The 13553-nt window shown below is 32.0% G+C and overlaps 4 protein-coding genes across 5 annotated transcripts in view; 3 read left to right on the plus strand and 1 right to left on the minus strand.

The window, feature by feature from the left end:
• The window catches only part of mus81 (mus81 structure-specific endonuclease subunit), a 47793-nt gene that overhangs the window by 10580 nt on the left and 23660 nt on the right, over window positions 1-13553 (minus strand). The window lies entirely within an intron of this gene.
• On the plus strand, window positions 3284-4747 carry LOC138178315 (uncharacterized). Of its 2 annotated transcripts, XM_069110037.1 has the most exons (4): window positions 3284-3814; window positions 3891-4027; window positions 4357-4489; window positions 4565-4747. In XM_069110037.1, the coding sequence occupies exons 1-4, from the start codon at window positions 3764-3766 to the stop codon at window positions 4616-4618; spliced, it is 375 nt and encodes a 124-aa protein (XP_068966138.1). In that variant the 5' UTR covers window positions 3284-3763; the 3' UTR covers window positions 4619-4747. The 2 variants fall into 2 exon arrangements, with proteins under 2 accessions (XP_068966138.1, XP_068966137.1); XM_069110036.1 differs by having other exon boundaries at window positions 4357-4747.
• On the plus strand, window positions 5973-9784 carry LOC138178311 (uncharacterized). Its single transcript, XM_069110029.1, has 10 exons — window positions 5973-6112; window positions 6553-6716; window positions 6807-6932; window positions 7011-7128; window positions 7251-7515; window positions 7642-7758; window positions 7828-7918; window positions 7994-8130; window positions 8212-8344; window positions 9527-9784. Coding segments are annotated over exons 1-10 (1206 nt in total). The 5' UTR covers window positions 5973-6111; the 3' UTR covers window positions 9581-9784.
• On the plus strand, window positions 9794-13145 carry LOC138178316 (odorant receptor 82a-like). The gene is made up of 10 exons (XM_069110038.1): window positions 9794-10408; window positions 10751-10914; window positions 11037-11162; window positions 11232-11349; window positions 11473-11737; window positions 11863-11979; window positions 12079-12169; window positions 12251-12387; window positions 12466-12598; window positions 12930-13145. Coding segments are annotated over exons 1-10 (1206 nt in total). The 5' UTR covers window positions 9794-10407; the 3' UTR covers window positions 12984-13145.

Genomic DNA, 13553 nt, shown 5'->3' on the forward strand with positions numbered 1-13553 from the left:
ATATGCAAATAAAATTATTGTGTAAGAAAATTACATGTCTAAATTAATGATTAACTATTATTAGTACTTACTAGATTTCTTCCTCTATATATATATTAATCAGAAGAATAATATATGTAATAGAAATTACATGTACACAGTAAGTTTCATCTTCGTCTTACAAAATAAGGAGTAGAATAAAGCGACCATAATTTTAGTTAAAATTATGATATCAGCATCTTTGACAATAAGTAACTGACATGATTATATACCTATCGAATAAAATGATTTTGTCGAAAATGCAAATAAGATTATAAAACATCATTTGTCATATATTGTTTTTGTTTCTATTCGAACCTTGTGTCTGTGAACTTTACGGAAATGATTAATAGTACCCTATTCCACTGTATTCTTTGTATATTATCTCAGAAAAAGTTTATATTTTGTATTGTGTGTAATAAGGTTTTCCATTGTTCAACTATAACACGGTAGGAAACAAAATTTCAGAAATACTCATGTCTTGTAAGTAACATTATAACCTTGACTGTTCTTATTCGTAGAAGAACCCATAATTGGCTATAATATCTAAAATAGCAAAATAAATCCGCAGTACTTTTCTAAGGAATTAAATAATTTCAATTATTCTGTGTATAACAACGTTCAATTAAGAACCGCAATTAACATTTCATTTTGAACTTTTTCCAAATGTAGGTAAAATCGGACTATTACAAATTACGACAATAACGTGAGACAGTGTTACTTTTGAGGGAAATAAGTTAATTGACGCGATAGGCACTGAATGTACAACTGGCTTTTAAAATCTTCGGAAAATTTTATGGCATGAATAATTCTGGTTAGGTATTTTAATTCGTCGAATGTAATTTAAATCGATTCATTTACTGTATTTTGCGTCCTTACTGATTTTTTTTTACCAGAGAGAGCAAGTTCATTGCTAATTCTGTGCAAGCTACGTACATTCTAGGCACTAATACCTTCATTAATTTTGGGGCACATATAGGTCAAATATATACAACTAGCAATATAGTATTTCTCACATTTCTACCAATTCCTTATTTCAGTTTTTCTTATTATGTCATAATCAAAACCATAAACACTTCACATCTTCATTGATTTACTACATCTCGATTATAGTAGTATAACTTCCCGTTTTTGTTTTTTTTCAAAATCACAGAGTAAACCAACGTGAATTTCACTTCAATAAGGACGTGTAGACACTTCCTACTGCGGCTGGAACGTAAAATGTACATTAAATAAAAGAACGATAACTATCAGCAATGGTTGCTAGGAGAGAGTGTTCTAGTCGTCATAACGCGTGATGTACAAAATTCATATCGATCGACATTATCAAAACTGTTAGAACTGTACTGTAACTGTAACTGTAAGTACTATTTACAGAATACAATTTTGTTCTCTCATATTTCTACCATATCTCATATTCGTAATCTCTCCTCTGTCTATATCTCAACATTAATCTTCGAGGTATCTATGTTCTTCAACAATAGGGGATCAATTCTTTGTCTTCCAACGAATATCCAACAAGCGACAGTTTTAGAAAGAGATGATTTATATTTTATGATGTGCATCCTAACTCAAATTGGTAGTCCCTTAAAAGAGCGATTACGTCATTTTCTTATAGGTATGTACATATGTAACTACTGTATAAACTGCTAATACAATAACACTAGCAATCAAACAGTTTTGCCTCGATACAATAAATGAAATAATAGGAAAATACTGTCATTAAGTTTCTCTACACTTTACCGAATCAATTTACTACCACTTGATACTTTGGATCTATAAAGAATCACTTCATGCATTCGGCATGGCATGCCAGTTTTTTTGAGTTTGTGGTTCCGTGCGTTGCGTTTCTTTACAAGTCGTTGTTTCGAAATTTGGAAACATGGACGGTAAGAGGAAGGGATGCAATATACTTATATTATACCGTGATCAAAATATCTAACGTTTCGTTTACTAATAATATTAACGGTATCTGAATTATATTTCTGTATATATTCTATATCGATAATTTTATTCAAATATAATTCATTCAAATAATTTTATTCAATTTTCGAAATATGTAGTATTTCAGAAAACCGGGGAACAGTATCCCAATATATATGACATTCCGTATTATAACATGATCAAGAAGTATTTGAGATTTGTGGGCCTAGATCCACACCAAAAAAATGGATTGATCACTGTAATTATAATGATGACTAGTATGACAACCGTACTTATTCCAATGGTAAGGTAATCATACCGTAGGTGCAAATTATAGAAATAGTTAATATGAGGCAATTAATTGAATTCTGCGTAATAAATTAAATAGTCAGGTAATGTCATTAAACAACTGGAACTTATAATTCATTAGTCAATCGCATTGTACGAATCATTATACACCAAGAATCTGGACGTGATGCTGGAGTGTTTGCCACATTTAGCTGCAATTGTGACCAGTTTCGTTAAAATAATGAATGTCTATCTCAACAGAGAAAATGTACGCGTATTTATTATTATTGAATAATCTTCTCGGAAGAAAGCATGTTATAAAGTTATGACGACACGTTTTATGTTCTAGTTTAGAAAATTGTTCGATTCTATAACGAAAGAATGGCAGCAGCTGAAATTAAGTCAAGATTTGTACATTCTGGAAGAAGTCACCATACGGGGCAGCAAAATAGCGAAATTGTACCGAAGTAAGTTAGCATGTCTTAATTTTTTAATCGGCTTACTTCTAGTACACGTAAAAACGAGGATTCGTACCACTTAATATTTCGCACTTGAATGATCAATTCTAATCTTTTCAGATACATTAGTGATATTTATGGTAATCTTTATACTCGTTCCACTGATTTCTCCTATGATGGATATCCTTCTTCCACTAAACGAAACTCGACCACGACAACAACTACTTAATGTTAATTACGTGCTTTTTGATAGCCATAACTATTTTTTCTGTGTGTACTTACAATTATCTTGGGCGGCAATAGTAGTTTCAATAAGCATAGTTACCGTAGATTCTTTATTGATGCTTATAGTTCACCACAATAGTGGACTATTTATAGTATGTGGGTGAATATGACTTACTCAATACAATTATATTACATATAATTATGTATATTCACTACCGCTTAAACATATTTGCACATTTTTAATACGTTGCAACATAATTATAAAATTACAGATGTTCAAGTTTTCCAGATATTTATTACAGTGGGTCACGAAAGTACTTGAGCACCTAAATACTAATCTTTTATTTCTTTGATAGTAAATGTCCTATAGCTTTTATATCCATTTACATACGTTTATATACATTTATATACAATTTTAGATTGGTTTGAAACTTTACTAATACAATAATGACAGATGTGTCGCATTAGTGTTAATAAAATTTCAAAAGGTTTTATGAAACATATGTAGTACATGTATACATGAAACAACATATATACTTTTGTCAGCCACTGTATGTACCAATAGATATTATGATAATTTCTTTTAATTCTTGTTATATATCCAGGCACCAAATCCAGAAAAAAACAAGGCACTTAAATTCATTCACTAATGAAGCTATGTCGGAACATTATACATATAAAGAGATCAGAAATTGCGTGATCATGCACACGAAAGCCATAGAGTGTGTATTTAACAAATGACGATATAGTATAATATATTTTCAAATTGTTATTGAACGACGTTAATCATTTTTTTTCGTTGCATTTTTAGCTTTTATGATATATTAGATGAAAACAATCGACTTAGCTATATGATTCAAATTGGTCTAACTATGATTGGTATAACCACAAGTGCCGTTCAAGTAAAGATACTCATACAGTGAAAATCTACTAAAACTTGAAAAATCATTAACCTAATCAATTGTTTTATATTTACAGACAGTCATTAATTTAGATAGACCGGGAATATCAATTAAAAGCGCTTTATTGTGCGGAGCTAATCAGTTTCATTTATTTATGCTCAGTTTACCTGGACAGATACTTGTAGATCATTGCACCGAACTAACGAAACAATTGTACGTGTTCAGTGCTTTCGAAACATAACTGCGGTAGAACCTCGATTATCAGATCACAGATTAATGAAAATTTGTGGCTGGTTCTGTATATGAAAGATTGAAAAGTAAGAATAGGAACTGATGAAAATTGTTGCATTTTTATCCAAAAATTTTTGTTCGTTTCTGATATTAGTATTTATAAAATAATTCGAAGTAAATGATGTTTTCCTATCTCCAAACAAAGCTATTCGATTAACCGAATAGCGCATACCATGGTTAGATTGGATAATCAAGATTCTGCTGTAATCTTATTAATCATAGAATGTAATATTTTACTGACATCGAAACAGATACGGTTCTACATGGTATGGAGTACCAGTAAAAACTCAAAAAATGCTTTACATGATGCAAATAAGAACTAGAAGCCCATGTACATTAACTGCGTGTGGATTGTACCAAATGAACATTGAGAACTTTGGAACTGTATGTAACACAGCACAAGTCGATTGTAATTGTTGTACTATATCAACCATTATTTATAATCGTTTTCATTGTAAGACCTTCAAAACCTGCATATCGTACATTACGATGATGTTGTCATTGAAAGGATGAAGTTCACTGTTACCTCTATATCCGTTGCATTTTATACTTGGACTGAGTAAGCATGAAGATGGTATAATAACCGATATAATAGTTTGTCATTATATCGAACGTACAAATAAAATTAATAAATCACGATGATTAGTTGATATACTTTAATTCGCAAGTAATACTGTGTACCTTCCTAAAAATTACTATACTGGACCTTTTTAAATATCGCCAGAAAGTATAATGTATGTATGTATACACGTTTACTAACATCATCAAGGTAAACAGAAATAATACGAGTCCTAATTGAACTAGCACTAATAAAACTAGCACTATTATATGTAATTACAGAAGTGCACAAAAATTTCTAATTTTTCAGTTCATATTGTTAAAGCGATAATTTAAAGAACATTACGAAGTACATATTACACTATGGGCATAAACCAATTAAGATTTGTGCAACTGTATCTTTTTCCTTGTTATGCTGTCATATTCAGTATTGCACAAGATTCTTTTAAATATCGTTTTTACAATATAAAGTGAAGAACCTGGCTGAAAACTTCCTAACCACAATAGTTACGTATATTATATTACCTACTATTTACGAATATTTTAATCTTCAGACTGTCAAATTGTACATGTCCTATATAACAACGTTAATATCAGTGAAATATTGAATCCGCGCTACCTGGCGAATGTAATCATCCATATATTCGCATTACCTGTCGAATGTAATTATATCTACACGTGTATGTTCTACACAGTTTTATCTGACATAAAAATAAATAGCCGATATGTCATATTGAATAAATTAAACGATTTCAATGAATCTGCAAATAATGATATAAAACCACACATTTCAAATACAGTGTTAATACTTTAATACATAAATCGAAACTAAATAATATACATTCACTATTATTTCATTGAATCTTCCTTACATTTCCCTCAAAAATAACTTGACAATCTTAAGAAGTTAAAATAAATGCCACTTCTATTGTTACAATATTCATGTGTTGCAAACAGTGATAAACTCTTCACTGAGACGTTTCAATTGAAAGTCAGAGAAGGTGCTACAACTAGGATACGCTGTGCATAAAAAGAAATGTTTTCAAGCAGTCAGTGCTATGAATGCTCTGCTAGCACTCACGATCAATTATTTAGTTGGTATACCATAATTAATTATAATAACAGCTATACCATGTCCTGCAGAGCGATGTAACATGTCTCACAGGAACGTCGGAAAACCATTATTATGATGTCAAAGATGATATCACAAATTTAAAAATGATATAGTAGTGAGGTACTTGGCAACAAATCGATTTACTATAATATTTAATGACGAAAATTATGCATTTCCAGCAACATTGAATGTCCAGTATAACTACATATGAAGCATATTGATTTCTACGAGAAGGGAATCTCATACTCCATACGACGCTTCTTATACACACGATTTCTTTTAAAGCGGTTGCACAAGTTAAAAAGGCCGACTTTTTAAACCTGAAGCAACAGCCAGTAAGGGAAAGAGATTTACACTAAAACTAAGATATTTAGTTCTCTTTAAACTAATAATTGGGCTGCTGATATTTATGTAAATCCCACTTTGTGTGAATAGATTTGAAAAATCGAACCCAGGAAAAAGATGTTTTTACCTGTTACATATTACAGGCAATATTATATTTTGAATATTTTATATATTTTGGCATATGATATGATCGTTGATGATCGTCTTATTTCGGCTTCAAGAATCACCTCCTAAATTTCCTGACACCTGTAGCCGAACATTCTGTATATTTTTAAATATTATATGCATTCATGACATCTCTTTTCCTTGCAACTTCACATAAATGTATAAAAACACGTAGTGACTAGTGGTATTAATCCTATATTGATGTTATTTCTATGCTATTTGATATAACACGATGACGTAATTAATGTGGGTTTTGAGTATTCAGTGCTTCAGATAACCGGAGGCCCCGAAATATTTCAAGTGCCTTACTACAGCAAACTCGAGCGATATATCCAACTTTTGGGACAAGATCCGCGTCATAAAAGTAGCACTAGAAATATTATTGTAGTAATAGTAGTGACTAGTATCGTAAGCATTACTATCCCAGCGGTAAGAAAAACAAGATAATCATTATATAGAAAAGTAATAAAGCTAACGATAAGGTAATGTCATTAAACAATTGGGACTTGCAATCGATAGACCACAGAGATATTTGCGTCGTTGCATAACAAGGACATGGATGGAGTCATCGAGTGTCTGCCACACTTTGTCACATCTTCCGCCAGTGCTGTTAAAATATTAAATATGCATTTCAACAGGCGAAGTGTGCGCTAATTTCTTTTTATATAAAGAAATTGTCAACTACACACGTTGTTAAATGGACAAATACTTATCTTTTTCAAGTTTAACAAACTGTTTCAACTTGTGGCAAAACAATGGGAACAACTGAAATTAAATGGCGAATTGTACGTTCTGGAGGAAGTCGTCAAGCAAGGCAACAGAATGGCGCACTTTTATCGTAGTAAGTGAAGTTATCCCAATTCTCATCATGATTTCCAATATTTTTAATTTTTAATCAAACCAGTCCTTCCTAACATACATAAAGTTATTTATATATAAACAATCAATTGTGTTGATTTTCAGACACTTTAGTTTCTTTTATGGTATTGTTCTTGCTGGTGCCACTAATTTCTCCCATTCTCGATATTGTCCACCCAATAAACGGAACTCGAACACGCCAACAACTACTAAGAGTTAATTACATATTTTTTAACGACGACGATTATTTCATTTACATATATTTACAATTATTTTGGAGCTCCGTCGTTATAGTGTTCACCATAATTAGTGCAGACTGGTTATACATGTTATTAATTCACCACAGTAGTGGCTTATTTGCGGTTTGTGGGTAAATATCATAATGTTATCCAAGACTTGGTTATTAGTCGTCATTCTTTCATGCACTAGTAAATATTGTAATCGTTATATTTATACTAAGTATACACATGCTCATTATTTGTTATCATAATCGTAGGCATCAAGTCCAAAAAGCAACTGTGAATGCAAACAACTTTACCGGTGAATCTGTTTCTGAGAATTACATGTATGAAAAGATCCGCAATTGCGCGGTAATGCACAACGAAGCCATACGGTCTGTATTTATTACAATAATAAAAAAATTACCAAATGTCACTAATATACATCTTCATTAACTTTAAAGATTTTCAAATATATTGAAAGAAAGCAGTCAAGGTAGTTACTTAATTCAGGTTGGATTGAATATGTTGGGGATAAGCGCGACAGCTGTTCAAGTAAAAACAATCTTCAAAATGATAACAAACATTAAAAATAGTTTCAGGCAAATAATTGTTTATATTATTCTTCAGACAGTGATAAACTTAGACAGACCAGAAGAGGCAATGCGAAGTGCTGTATTTTGTGGGGCTTGTCAATTTCATTTGCTTTTACTTAGTTTACCTGGCCAGGTGCTACTGGATCATTGTTCTGATTTAGCAGATAATATGTATGTGTTTAGAAAGTATTCATATAAACTATATATATTAATCACAGGCTCGAATAAAATTAAATGCTCGTATCAAAATAGTTACAGCTCCAAATGGTACAAGGCACCCGTGCAGATTCAAAAAGTACTATACGTGATGCAAATAAGATGCAAAAGATTTTGTTCATTGACGGCAGGTGGATTGTATGAAATGAATATAGAAAACTTCGGAATAGTATGTATAAATTTAACAATGTTATATGTACGTACAATGGTGTATAAAAATTTCTGATTTTTCATTACATATCGCAAAAACGATATTTTGAAGAACCTTTCGAAGTACATAGTATAGTATGACCATAAAGCAAGTATCATTTGTTATACTGTCTTTTCCTACCTGTCATGCCTTTATATTCAATATCAGATAAAATTCTTTCAAATATCATTTTTATGATATCATGTGAAAGGTCTATTTGGCTGAAAACTACCGCATACTACTATACAGAGTGTTTGGCTATAGCTATAAAAGAATTTAAGGGGTGATTCTTGAAGCTAAAATAAAATGAAAATCAATAATAAAAAATTTGCGTTTTCTGATTTGTTTGTTGATTATTGCCAATTAAAGATTGGTTGAAATATTCCTGTATGCGAGTAAGAACCCTTACAGGAACGAAATTAGATCAACCTAAGCAGCGGGGTACACAGTAATCTTCAAATCGAACGATACATGGGCAGCAGCTTCTCTTGCACAAGCCGTAGAGAAAAAGATAATGACTTTCAAAGACCTAAATTATCCTGCGCAATGTTTTCTAAGAAAAATCGTACATTACACATTAGACTTGTCTACTTATTAAAGTACATAACAGCATATCGAAAATCGCCTCGTGGAATTTTCTAGTAGAGAGGATTAATGTTTCCTCTAGCTCTCTGTCTCCATAAATAAATAATAAATAATGACGTACATAAACAATGTTTATACAAATTTCACACACCTACAGCCATGGCCCTGTCTGTGGTTGGCCGATATTTCTTAGAAGACGTTGTGCAGGATAATTTGCGACTTTGATTGTCATTATTTTCTTCTCTACTTTTCTTTTTCTTTTTTCTCTACATTTGTGCGAAGGAAGCTGCTGCCCATGTATCGTTCGATTTGAGGATTCTTGCGCACTCCATTGCTTACGCTGATCTAAATATCTTTCGTTCGTGTAAGGAGACTTGCTCGAGCACAGAGATATTTCGGGCAATTTTTAATTGACAATGACTGAAAAACAAATCAGAAAAGGAAATTTTTTAAATTTTGATTTTCATCTTATTTTAGCTTCAAGGATCATCCCTTAAATTTTTTTACGCTTGCAGCCGAACATCCTGTATATACGTGTATGTATTATCCACTACTTACGAATACTCTAATTTCCAGACCTTCAAAACGTGCATGTCCTATATTACAATGATGATGTCAGTGAAAAATTAAATCAGCACTATCTGTCGAATGTAATCGTTCATACATCCACTGTGTGTTATATAAGGTTTTACCAAGTATACAAATGATATGATAGATAATTTACATGTAATACTGGATATATTGGACTACTTTGACGAATAGAAATATAAAACCACACACTTCAGATACCGTGTTAATATTTCAGTACATAATTCGTACCTAAATAACACATTTGCTACCATTTCACTGAATTCTTTCGACACCACTTAAAGAATAATTATACAAATTTAGGCAGATAAAATTGGTACAAGTACAAATACAACAGTGCTGTTGTTAGAATATTCGCGTGTTGCAAACAGTGATAAATTTATCGGTGGAGAATCCTTCATTGAAAATCGGGGAAAGTATTCGAACATCAATACACCGTGCATATAAAGAAATGTTTTCAAGTAGTCAGCGCTATGAAGAATTTCCTACCACGTATAATCAATACTCAGTTGGTATATCAATACTCAATTATAATAACTGCTCATCCATGTCCTGCCGAGCGCCGTAACATGTGTTACAAGAACTTCGAAAAGCCATCATTTTCGTATCAAAGACGATGTCACAACGTTAAAAGTGATACCGTAGTAGACTACCTGGCAACCAATCGATAAGCTATAATATGTAATGACAAAATTGACGCATTTCCAGCAACATTGAATATACATCATAACTACATATGAGCATATTGATTTCTGCGACTTCAGAATGAAACCTCATACTCCACACGACACTTCTTAAACGCGCGATTCCTCCAAAAGCGGTTGCACAAGATAAAGAAGCCGACGTTTGAAACCTGAGGCTACACAACCAGTAAGGGAAAGAGATTTACACCACACCAAAATAAGTGGTTCTTTTTAAACTAATAATAAACCTGTGGATATTTATGCAGACCTATACTTGTAGGAATATGATTTAAAAAATCGTACTCATGCAGAACATGGTTTTACATATTACATTCTATGATGAATATTATATTTTGTACATTTTATATATTTTTGCATATCATGTGCATTCTTTGTGTTTCTTTCCTGAAATATCCTATAAACGCATAAAAATCCGCAGCGTCTAGTGATATTGATGTTATGTTGATGTTACTTCTATGGTATTTAATATAACCTCATGGGGTAATTAATCTGAGTTTCGAGTATTTAGTGCGTCAGAAAACTGGGAGTCCCGAAATACTTCATGTGACATACTACAATAAACTCGAACGATACATCCAACTTTTGGGGCAAGATCCGCGTCATAAAAGTAGCACTAGAAATATGATTGTAATAATAGTGGTGACTAGTATCGCAAGCATCACAATCCCAACGGTAAGAAAAACACGTCAATCGTTATATAGAAAAGTAGGAAGGATAAAATGAGGAAACTGGATTGAGTGAATGCTACGTAATAAAGCTAATAATCAGATAATGTGATTAAACAATTGGGATAGACAATAGAGTTATTTGCGTCGTTGCATAAAAAGGATATGGATGGAGTCATCGAGTGTCTGTCATATTTTGTTACATCTTCCACCAGTGCTGTTAAAGTATTAAATATGCATTTCAACAAACGAAATGTGCGTAAATATCTTCTTGCATAAGAAAGTTTTGCAAACAAGAGGCATAAGAACTTATCCTTTTTCTAGTTCAGCAAAATGTACCAACTTGTGGCAAAACAATGGGAGCATCTGAAATTAAACAACGAATTGCACGTTCTAGAGAAAGTCGTCATGCAAGGCAACAGGATGGCGCACTTTTATCGTAGTAAGTAAAGAATTTTAATTCTCAACATAATTTTCAATATTTTTAATGTTTAAAGTAAAAGATCCTCCCTAACATATACATAGAATTATTTACACGTATATAATCAATTATACTAACTTTCAGACACTTTAGTATCTTTTATGGTATTGTTCTTACTGGTGCCACTAGCTTCTCCAATTCTTGATATTGTCCATCCAATAAACGGAACTCGAAAACGCCAACAACTACTAAGAGTTAATTACATATTTTTCAACAGTGACGACTATTTCTTTTACATTTATTTACAATTATTTTGGAGCACTGTCGTTGTGGTGCTCACCATAGTAGGTGCAGATTGGTTATACATGTTAATAATTCATCACAGTAGTGGATTATTTGCAGTTTGTGGGTAAATGTCATGATGTTATGCAAGAGTTGGTATTAGTCGCCATACTCGCATGTACTAGTTAATATCATAATCATTATATTCATATTAAGTACACACATTTTCATTATTTGTTTTCATAACTATAGATATCAAATTCAAAAAGCAACTGCGAATCTAAATTACTTTTCTGGTGAAAAAGATTCTGAGAATTCGACATATGAAAAATTCCGAAATTGCGTGATGATGCATAAGGAAGCCATACAGTATGTATACATTAGTCAACAACAAAGCATAATAAAAGTCGACTAAATAATTAAAATATTACGAAATATGACTAATATACATCTCCATTAAATATAAAGGTTTTACAATATATTGGACGAAAGCAGCCAAAGTAGTTATTTAATCCAGGTTGGATTAAATATATTGAGTATAAGCACAGCAGCAGTCCAAGTAAAGAACAATCTTGAGAATGATAACGGATACAAATTAAAAATAGATGTCGGTAATTAAATATTTTATTTTATTTTTCAGACCGTGGTAAACTTGGACAGACCAGAAGAAGCAATACGAAGTGCTGTATTTTGTGGCGCTTGTCAATTTCATTTGTTTCTACTTAGTTTACCTGGTCAAGTGCTTCTGGATCATTCTTCTGATTTAGCAAATAATATGTGTGTGTTTATAAAATATCCATATAAACTATAGATATCAATCAGGCTCGAATAAAATTAAATGTCCGCATCAAATAGTTACAGCTCCAAATGGTACAATGCACCCGTACAGATTCAAAAAGTACTATACGTGATGCAAATAAGATGCAGAAGGTTTTGTTCATTGACGGCAGGTGGATTGTATGAAATGAATATAGAAAACTTCGGAATAGTATGTATAAATTTAACAATATTATATGTATGTAGGTACAGTGGTATATAAAAATTTCTGATTTTTCATTACATACCGCAAAGACGATATTTTAAGATACCTTACGAGGTATATAATATATATTAGATTTATACTATAACCATAAAGTAATTATCAATTGTTCTACTGTTTTGAATTACCTGTTATGTCCCCATATTTAAAATTAGATAAAATTTTATCAAATGCCGATTTCACAATGTAAAATTCGAAAACCATCTGGCTGAAATGTTTCCAAACCAATATGTTTACTCATAGTATATTAAGTACTATTTAGGAATATTTTAATCTTCAGACCTTCAAAACGTGCATATCCTATATTACAATGTTGATGTCCATGAAAGATTGAATACGCATTAGCTGTCGAATGTAATCTCATCCACTGTATGTTATACACAGCTTTACCAAGTATAAGACTAGTATAATAAATAGCTGACATGTAATACTGGACATATTGGATGACATTGGCGAATAAAGATATAAAAACACACCCTTCATATACAGGATGGTTGGTAACTGGTGGTACAAGCGGAAAGGAGGTGATTCTACGCGAAAAAAGAAGTCGAAAATATAGAATAAAAATTTCTCTTTTTATTTTTCCATCGAGACAAAGATCTACAGTGAAATCCGTTATAGCGAGACGTGATAAAGTGCACGCGTACCGAGCGAAAATTCAAAGTCTATTTTCTCGAAAACAAAGCCTCAAACGAAAAATTGTTATTCTATATTTTCGACTTCTTTTTTCGTGTAGACTCACTCCCTTTCCGCTTGTACCACCAGTTACCAACCACCCTGTATAGTATTAACGTCTTAACACCTAAATCGTACCTGAATAACACACATTCACTACCATTGCAATGAATTCTCTTTACGTTACTTCAAAAACAATTTCCCAACTTTAGAAGGATGAAATTGACAC

The sequence above is a fragment of the Bombus flavifrons genome, chromosome 3, assembly GCF_040668555.2.
Source record: "Bombus flavifrons isolate JBK064 chromosome 3, iyBomFlav1_principal, whole genome shotgun sequence".
In the NCBI taxonomy this organism is placed as follows: domain Eukaryota; kingdom Metazoa; phylum Arthropoda; class Insecta; order Hymenoptera; family Apidae; genus Bombus; species Bombus flavifrons.

Coding starts and splice junctions, on each gene's coding strand:
- LOC138178311 (XM_069110029.1), top strand. Junction 6,933..7,010: donor TGCATTTCAACAGGCGAAGT/GTGCGCTAATTT, acceptor ATCTTTTTCAAG/TTTAACAAACTGTTTCAACT. Junction 7,129..7,250: donor AATGGCGCACTTTTATCGTA/GTAAGTGAAGTT, acceptor GTTGATTTTCAG/ACACTTTAGTTTCTTTTATG.
- LOC138178316 (XM_069110038.1), top strand. Junction 11,350..11,472: donor GATGGCGCACTTTTATCGTA/GTAAGTAAAGAA, acceptor ACTAACTTTCAG/ACACTTTAGTATCTTTTATG. Junction 12,170..12,250: donor TAAGCACAGCAGCAGTCCAA/GTAAAGAACAAT, acceptor TTTATTTTTCAG/ACCGTGGTAAACTTGGACAG.
- LOC138178315 (XM_069110036.1), top strand. CDS start 3,764: ATGATTCAAATTGGTCTAACTATGATTGGTATAACCACAAGTGCCGTT. Junction 3,815..3,890: donor TAACCACAAGTGCCGTTCAA/GTAAAGATACTC, acceptor TTATATTTACAG/ACAGTCATTAATTTAGATAG. Junction 4,028..4,356: donor ACCGAACTAACGAAACAATT/GTACGTGTTCAG, acceptor ACATCGAAACAG/ATACGGTTCTACATGGTATG.